The following is a 21,557-nucleotide window of genomic DNA, read 5'->3' as shown; positions in this document are numbered from 1 at the left end:
CACAACCGCAAATTTATCAGTAGCAGCAGCAGCTTTCGTCATAAATTGCTACCCCTTTATTGGCGGTTTCTTATAGTCTTTTCATCCACATTATGTTATTAAGAGATTAAGCATGAAATCGTGGGATTCCAAAGAGCTAATCTAATTTATTTAAAATTCTTTATATCCAAAACAAAACAAAAATCGTTCTTGTTTAAAAACATACAAATCAAAGATCAAATACTTACCACGGTTCGAAAAATACATACAATGACCTATTCTTATGTTTATAACTCAATTATCTTTTTTTTTTCGAAGAAATTTTTTTCATAAATTGAATTGAAATACAGACATACAAGCAAGAAAACATAAGAATATACCGAGAACTAGAGCACAAAAACTCCAATTGAAACAACAATTCCCACCGAAAGAATTACCAAACCCAAGCTCTTAGTGTTTTCTATCACTGGTAATGGTAGACAACAAGAAAACAATCACACGAAGACCAGTCACCAACAATCACATGAAGAATAACTCAATTATCTTAAGAAATTAATGTTCTGCCATAAGTTGTTACATACTAGTCAACGACCTATCCTTGTTGTCTCGATAAACAATATATACCTTAACAAAATAGCATAACAGAAAGCAAAAAGCAGAAACAAAAGAGATGTAAAATTGGTTGCATAATTAATTTCGAATACATCATATATATATATACACTTTATATCCGAAATTTAAATTTACTTAAAAATTTATATAAATATATTTCTAAGTTACTGTTTTGTTTTTCTTATAGTGGTTGATGAAGTTGACTAAGACTCTGACATAAGTATATGGTTTATAATTAACATCTGATTTTTTATCCACATAAATCACTGCTTTTATACATAAAATATAATTTACTTTTCATGTATTTTTGTCTACTTTATATATTTGTTTTCTTCTCAAAATAGTTTTAATGTATTAATTTTTTTCTTAGTTTCATAAATTTCAATTTTAGAAATATTAATCGGCATTTTTTTGGAGAAAAATACTAATTGGCATTTGATCCAAAGATTTCATATAGTAAATTTCTAATGATTGTTAAAATCATTAAATTCTAATGTTATTGGTTAATGAATTCTAACATTCTTACTCAAATCTAGTGTTATTGGTTTTGTAATTATTTAATGATTTATAAAGTCTCTTATTATTTAAAAAGTTTGGTTTTTAATGATTCTATAATTCTATCAAATCTAGTGTTATTGGGACTTAAATTCTAAACAATTTTACTCATAAAACAAAACTTCATAAATCTTGCATATAACCTTAAGATTCTTAAAATCACTATACTAGTATATTTTGTAAACTTTTTAAGTATTTGAAACTCTTTACAACTCTTTAAAAATTTAACAAATCTCTTGATTCTTAAAATCAATCAGCTCTACGTAATTTCTACTCCCACTAACCCCTCCTATATATTTGTTCTTTTCTCAAAATAGTTTTAATGTAATAATTTTTTTTTTCTTAGTTTCATAAATTTCAATTTGAAAAAATATTAATAGGCATTTTTTTTTTTTGAAAATATATTTATGGGCATTTGATCCGAAGATTTCATATCTCTCACCTTTACATCCTATATATAGCATCCACTTCATAGCATTTTCCTCACTCGCATTCCTCTTTTCTCTTTCTTTATCCTTTTTTTTTTTTTTTGAAAATGCTCTTTCTCTATCCTTAATTCGTCTCTCTTCTTCCTCATACAAAATAGAAAAGAGTTTCCTTCGATCTACACTACACATAAATATATGTAACTGGAGACGAAAAGACTAAAGCAGAGATGGATTCAAGGAGATTAATCATGGTGATGGGGATGGTAATGGTGGTGGTGATGATGATGGATACGAGATGCGTATGTGCTCAGGATATCTCCAGAGGCAGTTTTCCAAAGGGCTTTGTCTTCGGAACTGCTTCTTCTGCTTTTCAGGTCCCCTCTCCTTATTTGTGTATGAGCTATTTATCTTTTCCTTTAAAGTGTTAAGAAATGTGAAAACAAAATTGTCCACGACCAGAAATAAGGCCATCATCAGAACAGATACGTTCCCCATGTAATATGTTTTGTTCTTCCAACATCGAGTGTTAGATAAGTAGTTGTATCTGTTCTTGAAATATGATCCATAGATAAATAAACGAATGATTGTGTGACGCGTAAACAAGACCACATACGTTCATGAGTCACGGGGCATTCAATACTTCCTGCTCCTTTTCTTGTGGGTTCTGTTTTTTTTTTCCCAAAAGTTTAGGTCTTTTCATACAACGACCCATTCTTTTACACATTTTCACAATAATATTTTCCCTTTTCTTTTTCCCTCAATTCCAGCCTAACCAAGTCAAGTAAAACCAAAGTCTTTGCTTGTGTCTTCTTACCTAACCAAGCACATCCAATTAATGTTTCAATTACTAACGTTAGTACATTTTTCTAGCTGGAATTTCGGATTCAGTGTTTAGAAAATACCCAAAATGAAAATGAACATAATAATGGACCGAGCCTTGTAATAAGAAATAAAATTACTGATATCAATAATTGGTGCAGCACGAGGGAGCAGTAAAGGAAGAAGGAAGAGGTCCAACGATATGGGACACATTCTCCCACACTTTTGGTAAAATCACTGATTTTAGCAACGCTGATGTTGCTGTTGATCAGTACCACCGTTACGAGGTAACCCTAGTTTATACTATTAACAAACATTTGAATAAGTATACATTTCCAAAAGAAACGCAAGTAATTAGTTTTGATTAAAATTATAAAAAATGGCGAGTGCAGGAAGATGTACAGCTCATGAAGAACATGGGCATGGACGCTTATAGATTTTCCATCTCGTGGGCACGCATCTTCCCAAGTACCACTATACATATCTTTGAAAGTTATAGTACTATTTGAGATGACTCTTGATGGATTACTATTTTACTAATGATGATTATATTATGTGTTGTTTACAGATGGCGTGGGACAAATAAACGAAGCCGGAATCGATCACTACAACAAACTCATAAATGCTTTACTTGCTAAAGGTATTTATTTCTTAGTATCTTTTTGTTGCATGTTTGTATGGGTCTAACCTAGTCATCTAGTGAACATCAATCATTGAATATGTTTTCTTATAAAATTGTTTTTGGTTGAATTTCACAAGTATTATAACAAAACAATTGTAGGGATCGAGCCATACGTGACGTTATACCATTGGGACCTTCCTCAGGCACTCCATGATCGATACCTCGGTTGGCTAAACCCACAAATCATGTAACCTTATCCCATACAAAAATCCCACATAAAACTACTACATACACAGAAAAGAATCTTATGGTTTTATTGTATTGGCAGAAATGATTTTGCAGCCTATGCAGAGGTTTGTTTCCAGAGATTTGGAGATAGAGTAAAACACTGGATCACATTCAATGAGCCACACACATTCGCTATACAAGGCTATGATGTTGGTCTACAAGCTCCAGGCCGTTGCACTATTCTTTTTAAGCTTACTTGTCGCTCTGGAAACTCATCTACCGAGCCTTACATCGTTGGTCACAATGTTCTTCTCACTCACGCCACCGTATCCGATATCTATAGGAAAAAGTATAAGGTAAGTCAATAATACATTGAAAGCATTATATTATACGAAAGTTAAGATATAAAATTCTGATGTATACATATGATAGGCAAAACAAGGAGGTTCATTAGGGGTAGCGTTTGATGTAATGTGGTATGAACCGGAGTCAAACAAGACAGAGGACATTGAAGCTGCACAAAGAGCTCAAGACTTTCAACTTGGCTGGTAAGCTTCACTAGAGTTCTAAACTAATCCATAACGCAACCGCCGTTAATTAATTTGAAAGTGATATGTCTTAATACGATGTTAGGTTTTTGGATCCGTTGATGTTTGGGGACTACCCGAGTTCGATGAGAAGCAGAGTTGGAAGCAGATTGCCAGTATTCACGGGATCTCAGTCTGCTTTGATGAAGGGTTCACTAGACTTTGTAGGGATTAATCATTACACAACATACTACGCCAGGAATAATGATACCAATCTCATCGGCACTCTCCTACACGATGCCGTTTCTGATTCTGGAACCGTCACCCTACGTAAGAAAAGCACACTTCACTCTCACTTAAAAGTTAAATGAGTATCTACTACCACTTCATTGATAATCTTTGTTTTCAATTTCAGCTTTTAAGGGTCTGAACGCAATAGGAGACAGAGTAAGTAAATATTATTATCATTAGTAACTCTAGTTAATTAATTAACATCTAAGAAATTTGTAAGCTGGTGTTAATTTCTGTTGATGTTGTGGACAGGCTAGTTCGATATGGTTGTACATAGTGCCTAGAGGGATGAGAAGCTTGATGAACTACGTCAAGCAACGATATGGAAACCCACCAGTCTTTATCACTGAAAATGGTAAAGCACACACATCCTTAAACCCTCTAGATCCACAAGAAGGAGAATTTGATGATGATTGTTGTTTGTGTTTTGTGTAGGAATGGATGATCCAAACAACGTTCTGATCTCAAGAGAAGCAGCTCTCAAGGATGCAAAGAGAATCAAGTACCATCATGACTATCTTTCGAGCTTACAAGCAGCGATTAAAGAGGATGGATGCAATGTGAAAGGGTACTTTGTGTGGTCGCTGTTGGACAATTGGGAATGGGCGGCTGGTTACAGTTCAAGATTTGGTCTCTACTTCGTTGATTATAGAGACAAGCTCAAGAGATACCCTAAGGACTCTGTTCGTTGGTTCACTTCTTTCTTGAACTCCACTTCTTGATATGTTATACAAAACTATATGTTGTTAGTCATGGATTTCAATTTATAAGAAAAATATTAAGCATAAGAAAACCATTGGAGGTTAGTTGTCAATGATACAATTTCAAACTATACTGAAATGTCCTGCTATATTCTATTCTAATGATGAAAGAAAAATGAGAATATATAAATGATGTACTACAATAGAATCAATGGTCTCAATTTAATTCACATTTATTCAAAATTTTGTTTTGAAAAAAGTAGATCCAAGAAAATTGAATGCTCCACTTGCAATGTATTCATCATATACGATGATTAGAAACAATTTTTTTTTTTATCACCAAGTACATTTAATATAGGAAAATTGGATGTATAACCATCAAACAAATTATAATTCATCCACTACCTGAAAGCTTTCTTTTTTCTATATACACTGTACACATTATAGATTATTGCCATATTACTCTCATATTCAACCGGTAAAACCTACTACCAAAAAAATTTAAATAAATAATTAATTAATGTAACAAGTAAAATATTTGGCCACGTTGTATTAAGTTTCACCTCCCAAAATAATTAGATAGCTTTTAGGAAGATGAAGATGAACGTGGTCTTTCATTATGCACACATCTTCTTGAACTGAATTTCTTCTCTTGAGAAGAACAAAGAACAACGATGAAGGCATATACGGTGAGCAGACATAACAACTTTTTCATTTTTTTTTCCTTCTCTTAAATCATTGATTCTCACATCATGATTTTGTTTTCATACTTTGTTTTTGTTTCTTTTTTATTTTAGTGATCCAATGGTGAAAAATAACGACGGTGGACCGGTAAAAGCGTCGCCATGTCGAAAAAAAGACAAGAGATGAAGATGATCTCTATATGGTAGTGAAGAATAACGACGGTGAACGAAGTGAAGGTGCAGCATGTTTGACAAAAGAAGAATTGAAGAAGATGAACTTATCGTTTACACTATATTCGGGAAATGAATAGTATAGTATATATTCTTTAGTGTATTTATTTATGTAAAGTTACTATACTATTTGGGATATATATATATACTACTTCTTAAAAATGTAATCATCTTTATATTTACAAATTTGATAGTTTTCTTCTATGTCATTTTGTGTAATTGATTGTAATATGAAATTCATACTATATTGGTTTAAATGTAATGATTAAAACCAATTTTGGATAGATGACAAATAAACTCTTATATTAGTGTATTATATTACATTTCTACACTACAAATAATATTTATATAATATAAACTAATATTACATAATATTATGTATTATTTTAGATTTTGATATTTGGATTTAGAGTTTATATTTGAGTTTAGGGTTTAGTAATTAGTGATTAGGGTTTAATATTTAGAGTAATATGGGCGAGTTTGAGGTTAGTATTAGATTTTGAGATTTGGGTTTAGAGTTTATGGTTTATACTTGAGTTTAGGGTTTAGTGATTAAGATTTAGGGTTTAGTATTTAGAAGGGCGGGGTTGGGATTTGGGTTTAGTGAACATGTATCGTTTCATTTAATGATTAATAAAGAGTGTTCTATTTTGTTCACCAATATGTACTATAGTATTTATTTTATTTCATTCTATTTGGGTTTAGGGTCTATACTCGGGTTTAGGATTTAGTGATTAGAGTTTAAAGTTTAGTATTTGGAAGGTGTGTGGTTAAAGTTTGAGTTTAGTGATAGCAGTTTAGAGTTTAATATTCAAAATGTGCCTTCAAGTGTAGTATTTGGAAGGTGTAGGGTTAAAGTTTAGGTTTAGTGATAGCAGTTTAGGGTTTAATATTCAAAATGTGCCTTCAAGTGTACAATATTGAATTTTTTTTTATAGATTGTATTTGAGTTTATAGGTTCCTGCCTAGGGTTTAGTTTTACTAAGTAGAGGTTTGGGTATAGTAAACCATATTATATGTATACTATTTGGGTTTAGACTTCCTTAAGGTTTAGCTTTAATAATTAATGGTGTTTCTTGTATTGTTGTATTTTTGCGGGTGGGGAGGGTTTAGTATTTGCATTCCATACTATGGATACACCACTGAAAAAAATTGATTATTTGAGACATTCGTGACTACTTAGACTATATGGAATAGAAGATATGTAACATGCTATCCAAAAAAATGTGTCTTTAAGTGTCCAATATTGGGAAATAATTTATAGATTGTATTTGGGTTTATAAGTTCATGCATAAGGTTTAGATTTAGTAAGTAGAGGTTTGAGTTTAGTAAACCATATTATATATATATATATTCTATTTTGGTTTATGCTTCCTTAATTTGGGTTTAGCTTTATTAATCAGTGATGTGTCTTTCTTCTTTTTTTGGGTCATTTCTTTCTTCTTTTGTACCAGCAACTTGCATATGTGAAGAATATAACCGGATAATATGAAGCCTAAATGTTAGTTTATTCATTTAGGGTTTAGTGATTAAAATTTAGAGTTTAGTATTTGGAAGGTGAGGTTGAGATTTGGGTTTAGTGACCATATCATGTATCGTTCCATTTGACGATTAATAAAGATTGTTCTCTTTCACCATTATGTACTATACTATATTTTTTGTTCCATTCTATCTGGATTTAGGGTCTATACTTGGGTTTAGGGTCTATACTTGGGTTTAGGGTTTAGTGATTAGCATTTAGGGTTTAGTGATTAGTATTTAGAATTTAGGGTTTATTGATTAGTATTTAAGGTTTAGTAATTAGAGGTTGGATTTAGAGTTTAGTATGGTATTTTCCATCTTTATATAGTATAATTTAATATCACAAAATATTATATATATTTTTCAGATTTTAATTTTATTTTAAAATTATAAATATATAATATAGTTTACATTTGAGTTTGGGTTTAGTGATCCATTTAGGGTTTAGTATTTCAAAGTTGGAGTTAGATTTAAGTTTATATTTGAGTTTATGGTTTATATTTGGATTTAGAGTTTAGTGGTTAGGGTTTAAGGTTTAGTATTTAGAGATTAGTTTTAGATTGAGATAAGTTTTAGTATCTAGATTTAAGGATTGATGTATAATTAATATTCTATATTATTTTGGTGATATGAAGTAGAATTAATGAAATGTTTGTGGTTATTATGTATGTGATGTGGCTATATTATCTTCTTTTTGTTGGTAAAAGTTTGCGCTAATTATTGGCCACACTTGGATTTTGTCAATTTCATCTCTACATCTTTAAACCACCGGTAACTTGTATGAATCAAAGGTAAAACCGGTGAAAATGAATCACAATTGTTAGATGATACATTATGTCAAAATCAGTGTTCTGCATTTAGTTTATTTTCCAAACTGGGTCATTTTACAAATTCACCCTGATATATGCAGAGAGAATACCTCAATGAATTAAATTGAAAACGAAGTTGCTTAAATTTGGCATCTACAAATTCCTATTAGAAGGCTCATCTTAAAAAAAAAAAGGAAAATTAAATGGGTTTTACCCTTAGAGCATTTAGAATCAAGTTTTTTTCTTTGATATATTGAAGATTATATACAAAAAGTTATAATAAGTGTATACTACTAATCTTTGAGATATGGTCAAAATCTGTAACCAGATTATGGTAAAACACAATAATTGAATGAAGAGATAAAAGCGTGTGGAGTTATTTTGGGAGAAAGTTAGAAGTGTGCAAGTCAAGTGGCTCTCTGTGTGTGAGTGTATTTATAACTCCATCATAAGATATCTCCTCTGCCATTACCATCGTCTCCACCGTAGCAATCTCCTTTTGCTTTTCTCTCTCATTTTCTCCACCGCAACCCTCTCTCTCTCTCTCTCTTGTGGGTTCACTCTCAAGTCTCGTAGAAAGAGTATCTGCAAGGTAAAGTTCTCAACTTTTTTTGCTTTTTATCTGCTCATTCGCCTTGAATCGAATCGATAGATCATTCATTTTTGCCCAAAACTCGAGTTATGGGATTTGTGCGCTCACCCTTTATGTAAAAATATGGGCTTTGCGATCGTACAAGCGTTAGAAAATGATCTCTTTCTTTGATCGATCAGACCAACCAAAACTGTTCGTGTCGCATTGCGTTAGTTTTGTCCAAACACGTGTGGATTTATAACCTGGAAGCTTGTTCTGCTGTGATCTTCTTTGAAATCGATAGATCTGAGCTTATAAGGTGTTTGCTTTAATGCCGCACTTGTCGTCTCTACTTTATACAGATTCATTACCCAATTCAGCTTATTTATTTATTTAGGTTACGAGTTTAATTGCGTATTATCGACATTGTTGTTAAAGTTTTACTCTTTTGTATAATTGACTGTTTTTTTTTACTCTGGTGAAGATGGTGAAGAAGATATGCTGCATTGGCGCTGGCTACGTGGGAGGTCCAACCATGGCCGTGATGGCTCTCAAGTGCCCTGAGATCGAGGTATCAGTCGTCGACATCTCCGAGCCAAGGATCAACGCTTGGAACAGCGACAAGCTTCCCATCTACGAGCCAGGCCTGGACGATGTGGTCAAACAATGCAGAGGCAAAAACCTCTTCTTCAGCACAGACGTGGAGAAACACGTCTTCGAGAGCGACATCGTCTTCGTCTCGGTCAACACTCCCACCAAAACGCAAGGCCTCGGCGCCGGCAAAGCTGCTGACCTCACTTACTGGGAGAGCGCCGCTCGGATGATCGCTGACGTCTCCAAGTCCAGCAAAATCGTCGTCGAGAAGTCCACAGTCCCCGTGAGAACAGCGGAGGCTATTGAGAAGATACTCACGCATAACAGCAAAGGGATTGAGTTTCAGATACTCTCTAACCCTGAGTTTCTCGCTGAGGGCACTGCGGTTAAAGATCTCTATAACCCGGACCGTGTGCTAATCGGTGGGAGGGAGAATGCAGCTGGGGAAAAAGCTGTTCAAGCTTTGAGAGATGTGTATGCTCATTGGGTTCCAGTGGAACGCATCATCTGCACTAACCTCTGGTCAGCTGAGCTATCCAAGCTCGCGGCAAACGCGTTTTTAGCTCAGAGGATATCATCTGTCAACGCCATGTCTGCTCTATGCGAAGCCACAGGAGCTGATATCACACAAGTCGCTCATGCGGTTGGTACAGATACTAGAATCGGTCCCAAGTTCTTGAACGCAAGTGTTGGTTTCGGTGGATCTTGTTTCCAAAAGGACATCCTCAATCTTATCTACATCTGTGAATGCAACGGCTTGCCTGAAGCAGCTAACTACTGGAAACAAGTCATCAAGGTCAACGACTATCAGAAAACCCGGTTCGCTAACCGGGTTGTTTCCTCGATGTTCAACACCGTATCAGGCAAGAAAGTAGCGATACTCGGTTTTGCGTTCAAGAAAGACACGGGGGACACTAGAGAGACGCCAGCCATCGATGTTTGCAACAGATTGGTCGCTGATAAAGCCAAGCTGAGCATATACGACCCGCAGGTTCTTGAAGAACAGATAAGGAAAGATCTTTCCATGGCTAGGTTTGACTGGGACCATCCAGTTTCTCTTCAGCAGATCAAAGCTGAAGGTATGTTGGAGCAAGTGAGTGTCGTCTCGGATGCTTACGAGGCCACTAAAGACGCGCATGGCATTTGTGTTTTGACCGAGTGGGATGAGTTTAAGTCGTTGGACTTCAAGAGAATCTTTGAGAGTATGCGCAAGCCTGCTTTTGTGTTTGATGGTAGGAATGTTGTTGATGCAGTGAAGCTGCGGGAGATTGGGTTTATTGTTTACTCCATTGGTAAGCCGCTTGATTCATGGCTCAAGAACATGCCTTCTGTGGCATGAAGGAGACAAAACGTCTGAATCTGCCTAAGTTAGAAGAGTATATGAATACAAAATTTTATATTTATATATAGTAAAATCCGCGTAAGTTGTTCATAGTAAAATACTAAAATCCTCCTAAAATGTAACAAATCTAGTGCTTTTATGTTTATTTCAAATTGGGTTTAATTGTTCATTGGAAACATATAGGGTGAAAAGTATGAAGATTACAAAATAATAAGGACTAGAGAGAAAAAAGGTTTAAGTGTGTGGTCCAGCTGATTTTCAGGGATATTTTTGCGGGTCAACCCGAATTAGTGTTTTGGGCCGCTTATAGCATGAACCGTATCCACAAATCCTCGATCTTAACTTCTTTCGTGTTCTTCCCCAAAATTTTCAACGTAATCCAAAATTTCTTTCTTTTGTCGATTTACTTCGATTTCTTGATTAATGTTTCAATTGAGCTGTAGATTCATCTAATTCACGTTTCCCTCTTTCTATTGATACCAATCTTTTTATCTTTCCCTTTGTCAAAACAGATCTAGGGTTAGGGTTATCGATGTCCTCACAAGCTGTATAATTTCTTAATCCATCGTTTTATTTCGCTATTGACTCGTATTTTTATAAATATCCCCTTTAGTTTTCATGTTAATTTCATGTTTCTCGTCCTCGATTGAGATCTAGGGTTCCTATTTTCCGATCTATCCTAGGACTTGCCAGATCTGTAAATTAACAAAGGGGTTTCTCTTGATTTGTATATATTTTGTCGAGTCATATCTATTCTATTCTTGATTTGGGGGTTAGGGTTAGGTCTTTTCTGATTTGGGGATTTTCGATTTTTTTTCCAGCTTAAGCTTCTGAAACGGCTAAGAATCGTATTTAATATTGTTTGAGTCTTGTGGTGACGTTCTAGTTTGGTTCCATCCTTTGTGCAGTTGGCCTGTAACATTATCCGAGCTTGTCCCTATAGAGAGAGGTAAATAATTCTTCTTGTCTGAACTCTTATTTTAAAACATTATTACTTTTGTCAGTTCTTTTGTTGGTATTGTAATGGTTCAATGTTTTGATTCATGCATATTTTAAGTAGCATGGCGGTATAGTTATTGTCCTTAGAGGAACATATAGTTTTATACAGTTAGGTATCTAATCTTACATAAGGTTTGTTTAACGTCTCTTGCATGCAACTATGAGATGATTCTTTTCATTAAATTTCTCTTGCATGCAAATGTAGATTGCAAAATGGGATTTAAACGCCCTTTCGATGATGAGAAGTTTCATGAGCTCCCATTCAAACATTCTAGACAGCTTGGCTTTAATGATAAGTCTACGCAGTTTCAAGAGTTTATTCCACGACATGCTGTTTCGGAGAAACCTCTTGCCACGGGTAAATATTCGTGAATTTTTTTAGCGTTGGTTTTAATGGTTCAAGCTATATGTGATTGAATATTTTCGTTTGAATGGGTTTATGAACAATAGTGAATGATGAGGGAGATCTCTCAAATCCTCAAGGAGGTGAAACCTTTGATGAAGAGTCCAATCTTGGGTACTACGGTTTTGTCGTGGATGGTTGTTTCGATCGAGTCATGAAAGATTGCGACGGAGAAGCTGCAGCTCATGCTCCTCATTCTGCAAGCTATTTTGAGGTTGGTCTTGTACCTCCAAGACCATGTTCTCCTGTTGAGACTTTGTATTCTTTCCTCTTGGATCAACCTGTTAGAAAGCAAGTGCACGTTGGACCAGATCATCAGGCCTTAATTCCTGAGTGGGAGAACCTAGAAGCTTCAGGCACGTCGAAGCTATCTGGTACATGCGTCATTCCCATGCCGGCTTTGGATATACCTGCAAATATGGATGGCATCGTAGGGAAAGGAAGAGAGTTCTGTGTTTGCCATGACAGGGGTTCTATAAGATGCGTGCGCCAGCACGTCAAAGAAGCTAGAGAAGAAATGGTCAAGGTGCTTGGATTTGAGACATTCAGAGACCTGGGCTTCTGTGAAATGGGAGAAGTGGTTGCACAGAGATGGAGCGACGGAGATGCAATACTCTTTCACGAGGTTGTTTATTCAAATCCCGTGGCATTAGGTCGCAACTTTTGGAACCACTTGGAAGCTGCATTCTTTTCTCGAACCAAGCACGAGATTGTTAGCTACTACTTCAACGTTTTTGTCCTCAGACGAAGGGCCACACAGAACAGGTCTTTGATGCTGGACATTGATAGCGATGATGATGAATGGCATGGAGGTTCTTTGGGGACTCAATATGTCGAGGAAGATGAAGAAGAAGAAGAAGACCCTGCTTTTGAATCTCCTCTTCATCAAGTGACTGACAAATATAATGAGAAAGTGCATCCATTCAATCAGGAAGAAGGTGAAGAAGATGTCAGTGTTAGTGATGATGATACCAGAGAAGGTGGTGCTGAACATGTGGATAGATTTTCCGGGTGCAATGAGGAGAGATTGAACGTGGAAGATGACTCTTATACGGGCTTTGGACTTGGGCATAATGCATTGAACTCAGTCTGGACAAACTGTACAAAGAAAGACGAGACAGGTGTTGGAGAGCATCAGAAGAAGTCGAATGATCCGAAAGTGTCAGCAAATGGCAAAGATCTTCAACCAACAGGGAGCATTATGGAGGAGATATTTGGCCATGGAGAAAGCAAGTAAGCAACATCACTCTCAACAACTTGCAGAATGCTAGGAGAGACTTTTTTGGGGTATGGGCTCCTCCAAATGTTCCTCTTTTAAAGTAGAGAGAGAGAGAGTTTTTAGAAAATTAATTTTAATGCTGTGGAACTCTAGTGAACGGGCTCATGTTTCACTTTTCTTGGGACCCTCTTGTCTGGAAATCGTTTATTACCTAGAATGTCAGAATCTCTCTGAATTGCTCTTATAGGGTTTTTTATCTCGTTGTGACCTTTAAATTAATGTTGTACAGGAAGAAATGTGAAGGCCTAGTGTGCCTTTCCCTTTCCTTTTTTTTTTTTTTTTGCTGTGAGAAACAGAACCATCATCATGTTTTTGTCATCAAATATGAATTTCCTAGAGGTTTTAGAAAAAATGAATTATTTCTTTGTATAAATGAAGTGGTTTTGGGTCTGGTTTCCCAAAATCTACATTGGTGATAAACTTAAAAATCTTTTCACTGCAAACAAAATTGACAAATGTGCTCAACGCCAAAGTTTGTTGCTTGAGAATAGAATAAGTGGCAGAGAAGAGACAATTCTGGTTCAGGCTTTGTTGTTGTTTTGTTTGGACGTCGAGAAGTCTCTGTTAGGCCCCTGGTTTGTTATAGTACTCGGATTCAGTTTACAGTTCAGTTGTGCTATTTAAGAATTTTTGTCAAATAAGGGAAACAAATCTGTAATTAAACATTTTTGTGAATTGTGCAATTTCAAGATTTGGTACTGTTTTTTTTTGACTTTTTCTTGGGTTCACCCCCTATGGTGAACCTTTAGGTTCACCAACCAATAGAAAGTTGTCATTTTAGATCTAGTATCTTTTAATTAAGGAAACAAAATAACTTGCCAAATTATATTATGCTTTTAAAATAAAAAATAAAAAATTAAGTAAATAAAAATAACAATAGTTCTAAAAAAATATTGTTTAAAAAAAATATTTATTTTTAAGATTTAGAGTTTAGTGTTTAAGATTTATAATTTAGAATTTATCCAAATGTTTAGTGTTTTTCCAAGGGTTTAGGGGTTTTACCCAAGGATTTAGGGTTTACTTAAGGATTTAGGGTTTAGGATTTGAGTTTAGGGTTTAGTATTAGAGTTTAGGGTTTAGTGTTTTGTTGACAACATGTTTAGTGTTTTTCCAAGGGTTTAGGGGTTTTACCCAAGGATTTAGGGTTTACTTAAGGATTTAGGGTTTAGGATTTGAGTTTAGGGTTTAGTATTAGAGTTTAGGGTTTAGTGTTTTGTTGACAACATGTTTAGTGTTTTTCCAAGGGTTTAGGGGTTTTACCCAAGGATTTAGGGTTTACTTAAGGATTTAGGGTTTAGGATTTGAGTTTAGGGTTTAGTATTAGAGTTTAGGGTTTAGTGTTTTGTTGACAACATTTTTTTTTTGAATTCGTTTTTTATATATTATTTTTATTTATTTTTAAATTTTATTTTGAAAAAATAATATAATTTGTAAGTTATTTGGTTTCCTTAATTAAAAGATACTAGATTTAAAATGACAACTTTCTATTGGTTGGTGAACCCAAAGGTTCACCCTAGGGGGTGAACCCAAGAATAACTCTTTTTTTTTTTGAAAATTTGAGTAAGTAGTGGCCAAAATAGATCTGGACCGTCCAGTGTCTTTCTCACTTTTATCTGTTGTATCCATTTGCATATCTTTTTGCCTTCCATGCATGAATCGAACAACACACACAAAGAGATGGAAAGAGAGTGTGTGTGTTGAAACTTTGACTAATCGTGTTAGTAACAACACTTGTGATATTTTGTGATATTTTTTCTTTTGCTCCAAAAAAATTCAAAAATAAAAAGAGAAAACAAATCTCTAAACTTTAAAGGATAGAAGAATACTGTGGAATTTATTTACAAAGTTTGTTTCTTTAACATTCATTATCTCCTCTTTGCTAAGGCTTGAAGGTAGAGAGGATCTTGTACTTAAAAGCCAGAGAATAACTGTCACATCCCAGAATCTCTTCTTGATCCCGAAGAAAGCATCAACCTTTCCTCTGCTTCCCTTCGCTCCGTAGCCTTTGGGAGATTTTGAGGTAAACTCATCAAGCACAGCACAAAAATGGGTGGTTCTTCTCGTTTGATCTTCCTTTTGCGTTTCCTTTGTCTAAAGTAACCTTCTTTTTTATTTCTTGATATTCTTCTTGTTTAGTGTTTGATCGACCAATCTCAGATGGAGAAGGAGTTTGTGTGCAAGTTCTGTAACAAGAAGTTCCCTTCTGGGAAATCACTCGGAGGTCACATCAGGATTCATTCGCCTCAGAGTTCAGTTCATTCAGATAGTTTCATTGGCAAGAACAACAACAGCAAGAAGAGGTTGGTGGATCAGAGAGCTCTTGCCAGTCACATGGATTGTCACAACTACGAGGGAAAGAAGATGGGCACCCAGTCTGCTTCTGAGACTACTACTACTTCCTCTGGTCCTACCATGATCAAAAGATCCAAGAAGCATTCCAGTTCTGAATCTTTTAGTACTGTGAGCTGGTCTTCTGATCCTGGGATTGATCAAGGATCTAAGGATCTGATGTTTTTACATTTGGGTAGGAAAGACTATAACTTCAACTCTCTGGTGCCTGAGTCATCTGAGAACAACTCTGAGATTCTCGAGACCAAGACATCTTCAGGGGAGCTGCTTAAGACACCAGCCAAAGTTTCTGTTGTTGATGATAGTTCCTCTGATTCTGATTACTTCATGAACGGACCAAAGAAGTCAGACTCAGATGTCTCGGTTGGTGGGTCTCTTAGGAACACTGGATTTGGTTCTGGATTCAACAGCTTCAAGAACGGTGATGATCTTGGTGTAAAGGAGGGAGGATCAAAGCATGAGCTTGGCAAAAGCAAAAGGGTCTCGCCTTTTTATGAAAGTGATTCATCTGCAGACACAAACAGCAAGTTTCATAGGTCCAGCGATGGCAAATCACCGATGGCTAAGAAAGCAAGTGGTGGAGTCAAGAATAGCAAAGGCCACGAGTGCCCGATTTGCTTCAAGGTGTACAGTTCAGGACAAGCTTTAGGAGGTCACAAGAGATCACATACCATTGCCAATCAAGCACAGAGGGCCAAACGCAAAGCAGCTGATATGCAATTCGATCTCAATCTTCCTGCTGAGGATACTGATGATTGAATTAGAACATGAAAACCACAGCTCATCCCTAGGTTTTGTTCTCTTCTTTATCCTTGTTTGCTCTAGAATTCTTTTATTAAAAATGTTCAAGGTTCTGACTGAATATCAAAACCTTTTTGATTTGTTCATGTAAAGATTTTTTTATCACTTGGGCAATTCGTTTCTTTGTCAGTGTTGATATAAAGATTCAAGTTTCTTAGTTACTAAGAGATTCTTCTTTGTTTTCAACATTTAAGATTCCTTTCTCTCTCTTTCAGCTTTCGCTTTATAAACCTTTGGTAACTTAGTATTCATATTTACTCAATCAAAGTACACTAGAGTCATTGTCTCTGCTTCTGTAAGACATGATGATGTTTTGATTTTTACCAAAGAAAAGGAAGAGATGTGTGCTTATCTTAAGATGTTACTTCAAAAGAACCCCTCTTCATGTGAGGGACTGATGGGTCGTTCTTATCAGGCTCTTCTAAATAGTTTTGGTGTAATCTTTCTTTTAGCCCTTGGGAAGCCTATAAAGAGCAGAGAGAAAGAGATAGCTTGAGACCCAAGAAACAGTTAAATATACGTTCTTGACTTTTCTTGTATATATTGGCTGTAAACATTTAATGTAGAATACATAATAAACCTATTATTTTTGTACGTTTTCATTATTTCATATCATATGAAAAGAGCAACAGCAAGTGGAATAAATCGAGATCGGAATGTATAATGAGATCACGGGTTGATATTTAATTATGTCTATGAAAACGACCTCCTCCTCATAACGTCGGCTCATGTGCATCTTCTGTGTTGCATTAAAACTCCCACTTTGCTTATTTCCCTCTTTCTCTCTCTCTCTCTCTTTTAGTTTAAACTTTCCCTTCTCCACCAAAACATATCGTACTCTCTCTCTCTCCCTTCCCATATCAAGCAATGTGGACGAGCCACCTGAACCGTCCGATCCTTCTCCTCGTCGTCTTTTTGCTTGTCGCCGCTTCTCTGACCGCCGAAGAAAACCGGATGACATCAAGAAACTTCCGGTACCGAACTCACAGATACGTCCCGAGGGTTCAGCATCCGTATTACGTGGCTCCTCGCGGTTCGTGTGACTCTTTTTCTCGTACGTACGCGCGGTCTATGTGCCTTGAGCTTCAAAGAATCCACCGTAACAGCCGGAAACAGCCACTTGCTCCCCCTCCTCCTCCGCTCGAGATTGATCCAAGGTACGGCGTCGGCGTCGATAAAAGACTCGTCCCCTCCGGTCCAAATCCTCTTCACAACTAAAACCCTATACCCCCTGTTTGTATACAGAGACCCTATAGTTACATATTTTATAGCCAGGCTGACACGTTTCTTGGTGTTCCTTGGAGTACTTGTTCGAGTGATCAATGTTTTCAAAGATATTATTTTTCCCGAAGACGTACGAAGTCATTTCTTCTTTGCGGAGCATTCTTGAATCTTGATTCTACTCTACTCTACTCTCTTCATCTATGTTATATGTTGTTACTATTTCCACGCTTGTTTTCTTAAGACTTGTACAGTGTGGAAACAATCTTGGAAATAGTGTATTCTTGCAAAGTCTTTCTTTTTCATTTTACTGCTTGCTTATTTGAAACCTTTTTTTTTTGTTAAGAGAAAAACGATTTAGCACGTAATATATGGTTGGGAGAGGAGAGAAGGAGAAACGCATGAATTCCATTAATTTGGGAGCTGTATATATTATGTAACTTCAAAGTCACCATTGATTAATATATAATAATAAAACTTATATTTTTTTTAAATGATGGGCCATGTATAATCCATATGTATGCAGTTTGCCCTTCTCTCGTATGATATCTCGCTTGTCTCCGTCAATACTCAATAAGACACTAGCTAGTTGAGCCCCTGCAATATGATGAGTTCTTTTTAGATAAAAAAAACTTCTGTTTTTCTATTTCCAAATTATTTTTACTTATAGGAAGCATGCCATTATCATCCCCATCCTGTACTATCTAAGTTGCAGACAAAAAAAAAACCTTTATTTTTACGTAAAGAAAAGTTATGAATGAAAATGTCAATTACATTTTTTTTTTTGCTAAACAAATGTCAATTACAATTATAGCAATTTCTTTTGTATCGCCAATTTTTAATAGAAAATTCATTACATGTGTGAGTTGTCGATATAGAAACAAACTTTATTTTCATTTATGAAAAAAATATTTATACTAGTTTTTTTAGATGCGGAAATAGTGCGAACCTGTAAAACAAGCAAAAAGTTATAAACAAAAAGAAAAAGTGGAAATATGAGGTATAAAATAAAATAGATGACTTGTTACTTTGTTGCGACTTTGTTAGTGCATGGTATAAGTATAACATACAGCGTGTTTACCCTCGTTGAAAAAAGGCAGCAGGCTCAGACCATCCCAACTGTGGGTTTAGGAGGGGGTTCTAAAAAAAAGGGGAAAAATTAAATAAAAAATGGTAAAATCAGTTAGAACCGGTGTTTAATTAAGGGAGTTTAGATTTGTTAAAAAACCTCATACGTGGCAGCAGCGTATTGGGCCATACCTTTTACACGAGAGAGACAAAAAGTCATCTCTTCTATTTCGTTGGTCTTTCTCAACTTCGTGACGGTGAAATCTCTTCCTCGTCGATTATGTCGATGATGATGTTTGATCCAACGGAGATGATGCTTGATCTGTTTGGTCGTCGTCGATTGTGACTTCCTCTTGTTCGATTTCGTCAAAATCCCATCCTCGGGTCTCTCTCTCAGATCGATGGGGGAAGTTGTGGAGACGATGATCAGCAGAGGCAAGTCGACAACTATGCTCACGGTTTTGCATGTCGAATCCGATGATTCAACTCGCTAAAGTATCACCGCCCTTCTTCAAAACTGCTCCTACAAAGGTCATTGCTTTACTCTGTTTTTTTATTTGATGTTTTAAAGTTTCTTTCTTTGTCTTGATTTTGAAGTTTGAGTTGACTCTGCTGATAATATATAGGAATCATCATTAGTTGCTGCTGAAAATGGGTGTGACGTTAGTGGCAGAAGAGACGCTTCCTCTTCTTCTTTGAGCAATTCGATCGAGTCTTTGAGCAATTCGATCGAGTCTTTGAGGACCATATTGTCTGATCCTATAACATATGTTTTTAGACAAACAGCTTTTAGTTATACCTCACCATTAATATATAGCCTTTTGTTTTATCTCTTTGCAGTTGGGCTTTGATGTCTGATGCTATGATTTTGCCTTGCGGACACACTTTTGGAGCTGGTGGAATGGAACAAGTTAAACAAATGGTATGGAGTTTTAATACCACAATCTCTTATTTTACTCTCTGCTTATGAAATCTGTTTTTTTGGTTGTGTTCTCTTAGAAGGATTTGATCAAGTAACTCACTACTTCTCTTAGAAGGATTCGATTTGGATCCAAAACTCGTTGTATTCGAAAGACCCGGGAGAGAGGAAAAACATGGAACCAAATCAATGTAATAAGAGATAAAGCGCTGCTGGGTCATACGATTGTTTGAATCACTTTTCATATATAACTTATCGAAACACAACCCTTCTGTTTGCTGTGTAGGTTTGGACTTTCCCACATACTGATGGGCCAGCAGCAGCACTCATCATGGGCCAAGGCAAGTCGCAGGCCCACTCCAGCAGCAACACCTGATCACATACACAACATATATATGAGATGTTAGTATGCTGATTAGGTTAACGCTTAAGGAAATCAAGCAGCGGCAACAACAAGTAATCATATTGAAGTGCAAGAGTAGGAGGCAACAATACAAGATCAATAAGCTTAGGCCTAAGTCTAATTGATCTAAGGGGCTTTGTTGTATTCTCTTGTGGGGATTGATTGTTACTTGTGTAAACTATCTAGTACACTGATTTGGTGTAGCTAGAGACTCTTTGATCTAGTGGATTTTGGGAGCAGAAGTTCTCCCACGAGACGTACCTCGCCGAGGGCCGGGAACTCGTTAAATCGTTTGTGTCTTTACTTTCAGTACTAGACCTAGGTCAAGATAACTTCTAACCTAAGTAACCTAAGCTTATAAATCTCTACAAGTGGTATCAGAGCTTCCGGTTTGCATCAAGGTTGCTTAGGATAGAGAGAGATAGAGGAGGTGTATAGTCAGTACCTGCTCGATGGTGAACACGAAGGAACGCATTGAGATCGACCGGTTCGAGGGTGATGGTGATTTCGCCCTATGGAAGGTGAGGATGCTTGCTCATTTTGGAGTGCTTGGACTGAAAGCTATTCTCACCGATGAGAAGCTTTTAAAGGATGACGTGGATCCAAAGGATGAACCTGAGTCTGCCATGAAGGACACGGGGAAGGGGCTAGCTAGGCTTGTTGCGCCCACACCTGCAATTGATCCTGCAAAATTTGAAAAATCAGAGAAAGCGAAGGACCTAATTGTGCTGAATGTTAGGAACAAAGTCTTAAGGAAAATCCAACATTGTGAGACTGCTGCTGCAATGTGGAGTACACTGAACAAGTTGTACACAGAGACATCTTTACCCAACAGGATTTATCTACAGCTTAGGTTCTACACTTTCAAGATGGCTGACTCAGAATCCATTGATGAGAATGTGGATGAATTCTTGAAGCTAGTTGCAGATTTAAACAATTTGCAAGTTGAAGTATCCGAGGAAGTTCAAGCTATCCTACTGCTAAGTTCTCTACCTAACAAGTATGATCAACTCAAAGAGACTCTCAAGTATGGGAGAGACACCCTAAGCCTAGCTGAGGTTACAGGGGCTGCAAGGTCGAAAGAAAGAGAGTTGATCGAGAGTGGTAAATTTACCAGGTCAGGTAAAGAAGGTCTGATGGTGACAGACAGGGGGAGATCAGACCAACTCTCTGGCAAAGGCAATGGAAAATCCTACAGGGGAAGATCCAAGAGCAGACAGGGACGTTCCAAATCGCATCCCAGAAACAACAAAAACACCAAGGGATGTTTTGTATGCGGCAAGGAGGGCCACTGGAAGCGTGATTGCCCTGATAAAAAGCCTTACAAAACGCCAGACTCAGCTAATGTTGTGACAGAGTCCAAGGAACCTTTAATTCTCACCGTAAGCACCCAATACTCCAAGGACGAATGGATGATGGACTCTGGCTGCTCGTTCCACATCACACCAGACAAGAGTTTCCTGTTCGATCTGGAAGAATTCAAAGGTGGAAAAGTGTTAATGGCAAATAACACGCATAGCAACATTCAAGGAATTGGAAAGATTAAAATTCTAAATCCAAATGGATCTACTGTGGTTCTAACAGGCGTAAGATATATGCCTG

General features: G+C 36.3%; 5 protein-coding genes and 1 long non-coding RNA gene across 7 annotated transcripts; all 6 read left to right on the top strand.

The window, feature by feature from the left end:
* The first annotated feature begins 1,631 nt into the window (after positions 1-1,631).
* On the top strand, positions 1,632-4,893 carry LOC106295962 (beta-glucosidase 40). Its single transcript, XM_013731977.1, has 11 exons — positions 1,632-1,948; positions 2,555-2,680; positions 2,786-2,861; positions 2,962-3,033; positions 3,175-3,262; positions 3,344-3,599; positions 3,676-3,791; positions 3,877-4,100; positions 4,186-4,217; positions 4,314-4,416; positions 4,497-4,893. Exons 1-11 carry the CDS (start codon positions 1,802-1,804, stop codon positions 4,781-4,783), a joined length of 1,527 nt encoding a protein of 508 aa, XP_013587431.1. The 5' UTR covers positions 1,632-1,801; the 3' UTR covers positions 4,784-4,893.
* Positions 4,894-8,412: 3,519 nt separating this feature from the next.
* LOC106294726 (UDP-glucose 6-dehydrogenase 1) lies at positions 8,413-10,658 on the top strand. The gene is made up of 2 exons (XM_013730356.1): positions 8,413-8,598; positions 9,062-10,658. The coding sequence occupies exon 2, from the start codon at positions 9,062-9,064 to the stop codon at positions 10,508-10,510; it is 1,449 nt and encodes a 482-aa protein (XP_013585810.1). The 5' UTR covers positions 8,413-8,598; the 3' UTR covers positions 10,511-10,658.
* A 148-nt stretch (positions 10,659-10,806) lies between these two features.
* On the top strand, positions 10,807-13,463 carry LOC106294727. The gene is made up of 4 exons (XM_013730357.1): positions 10,807-10,887; positions 11,422-11,462; positions 11,718-11,870; positions 11,963-13,463. Exons 3-4 carry the CDS (start codon positions 11,726-11,728, stop codon positions 13,150-13,152), a joined length of 1,335 nt encoding a protein of 444 aa, XP_013585811.1. The 5' UTR covers positions 10,807-10,887; positions 11,422-11,462; positions 11,718-11,725; the 3' UTR covers positions 13,153-13,463.
* A 1,503-nt stretch (positions 13,464-14,966) lies between these two features.
* Positions 14,967-16,428, top strand: LOC106294728 (zinc finger protein ZAT9-like). The gene is made up of 2 exons (XM_013730358.1): positions 14,967-15,214; positions 15,331-16,428. The coding sequence occupies exon 2, from the start codon at positions 15,352-15,354 to the stop codon at positions 16,300-16,302; it is 951 nt and encodes a 316-aa protein (XP_013585812.1). The 5' UTR covers positions 14,967-15,214; positions 15,331-15,351; the 3' UTR covers positions 16,303-16,428.
* A 707-nt stretch (positions 16,429-17,135) lies between these two features.
* On the top strand, positions 17,136-17,980 carry LOC106294730 (CLAVATA3/ESR (CLE)-related protein 9-like). Of its 2 annotated transcripts, XM_013730359.1 has the most exons (2): positions 17,136-17,501; positions 17,590-17,980. In XM_013730359.1, exons 1-2 carry the CDS (start codon positions 17,212-17,214, stop codon positions 17,732-17,734), a joined length of 435 nt encoding a protein of 144 aa, XP_013585813.1. In that variant the 5' UTR covers positions 17,136-17,211; the 3' UTR covers positions 17,735-17,980. The 2 variants fall into 2 exon arrangements, with proteins under 2 accessions (XP_013585813.1, XP_013585814.1); XM_013730360.1 differs by having other exon boundaries at positions 17,137-17,980.
* Positions 17,981-19,479: 1,499 nt separating this feature from the next.
* LOC106294081 lies at positions 19,480-20,092 on the top strand. Its single transcript, XR_001260724.1, has 3 exons — positions 19,480-19,555; positions 19,633-19,743; positions 19,839-20,092. It is a non-coding gene; the product is annotated as an uncharacterized LOC106294081 (long non-coding RNA).
* The last annotated feature ends 1,465 nt before the right edge of the window (positions 20,093-21,557 follow it).

Source organism: Brassica oleracea, chromosome C5 (genome assembly GCF_000695525.1).
Source record: "Brassica oleracea var. oleracea cultivar TO1000 chromosome C5, BOL, whole genome shotgun sequence".
Taxonomy (NCBI): domain Eukaryota; kingdom Viridiplantae; phylum Streptophyta; class Magnoliopsida; order Brassicales; family Brassicaceae; genus Brassica; species Brassica oleracea.
This window is presented reverse-complemented; position numbering and strand designations above follow the sequence as displayed.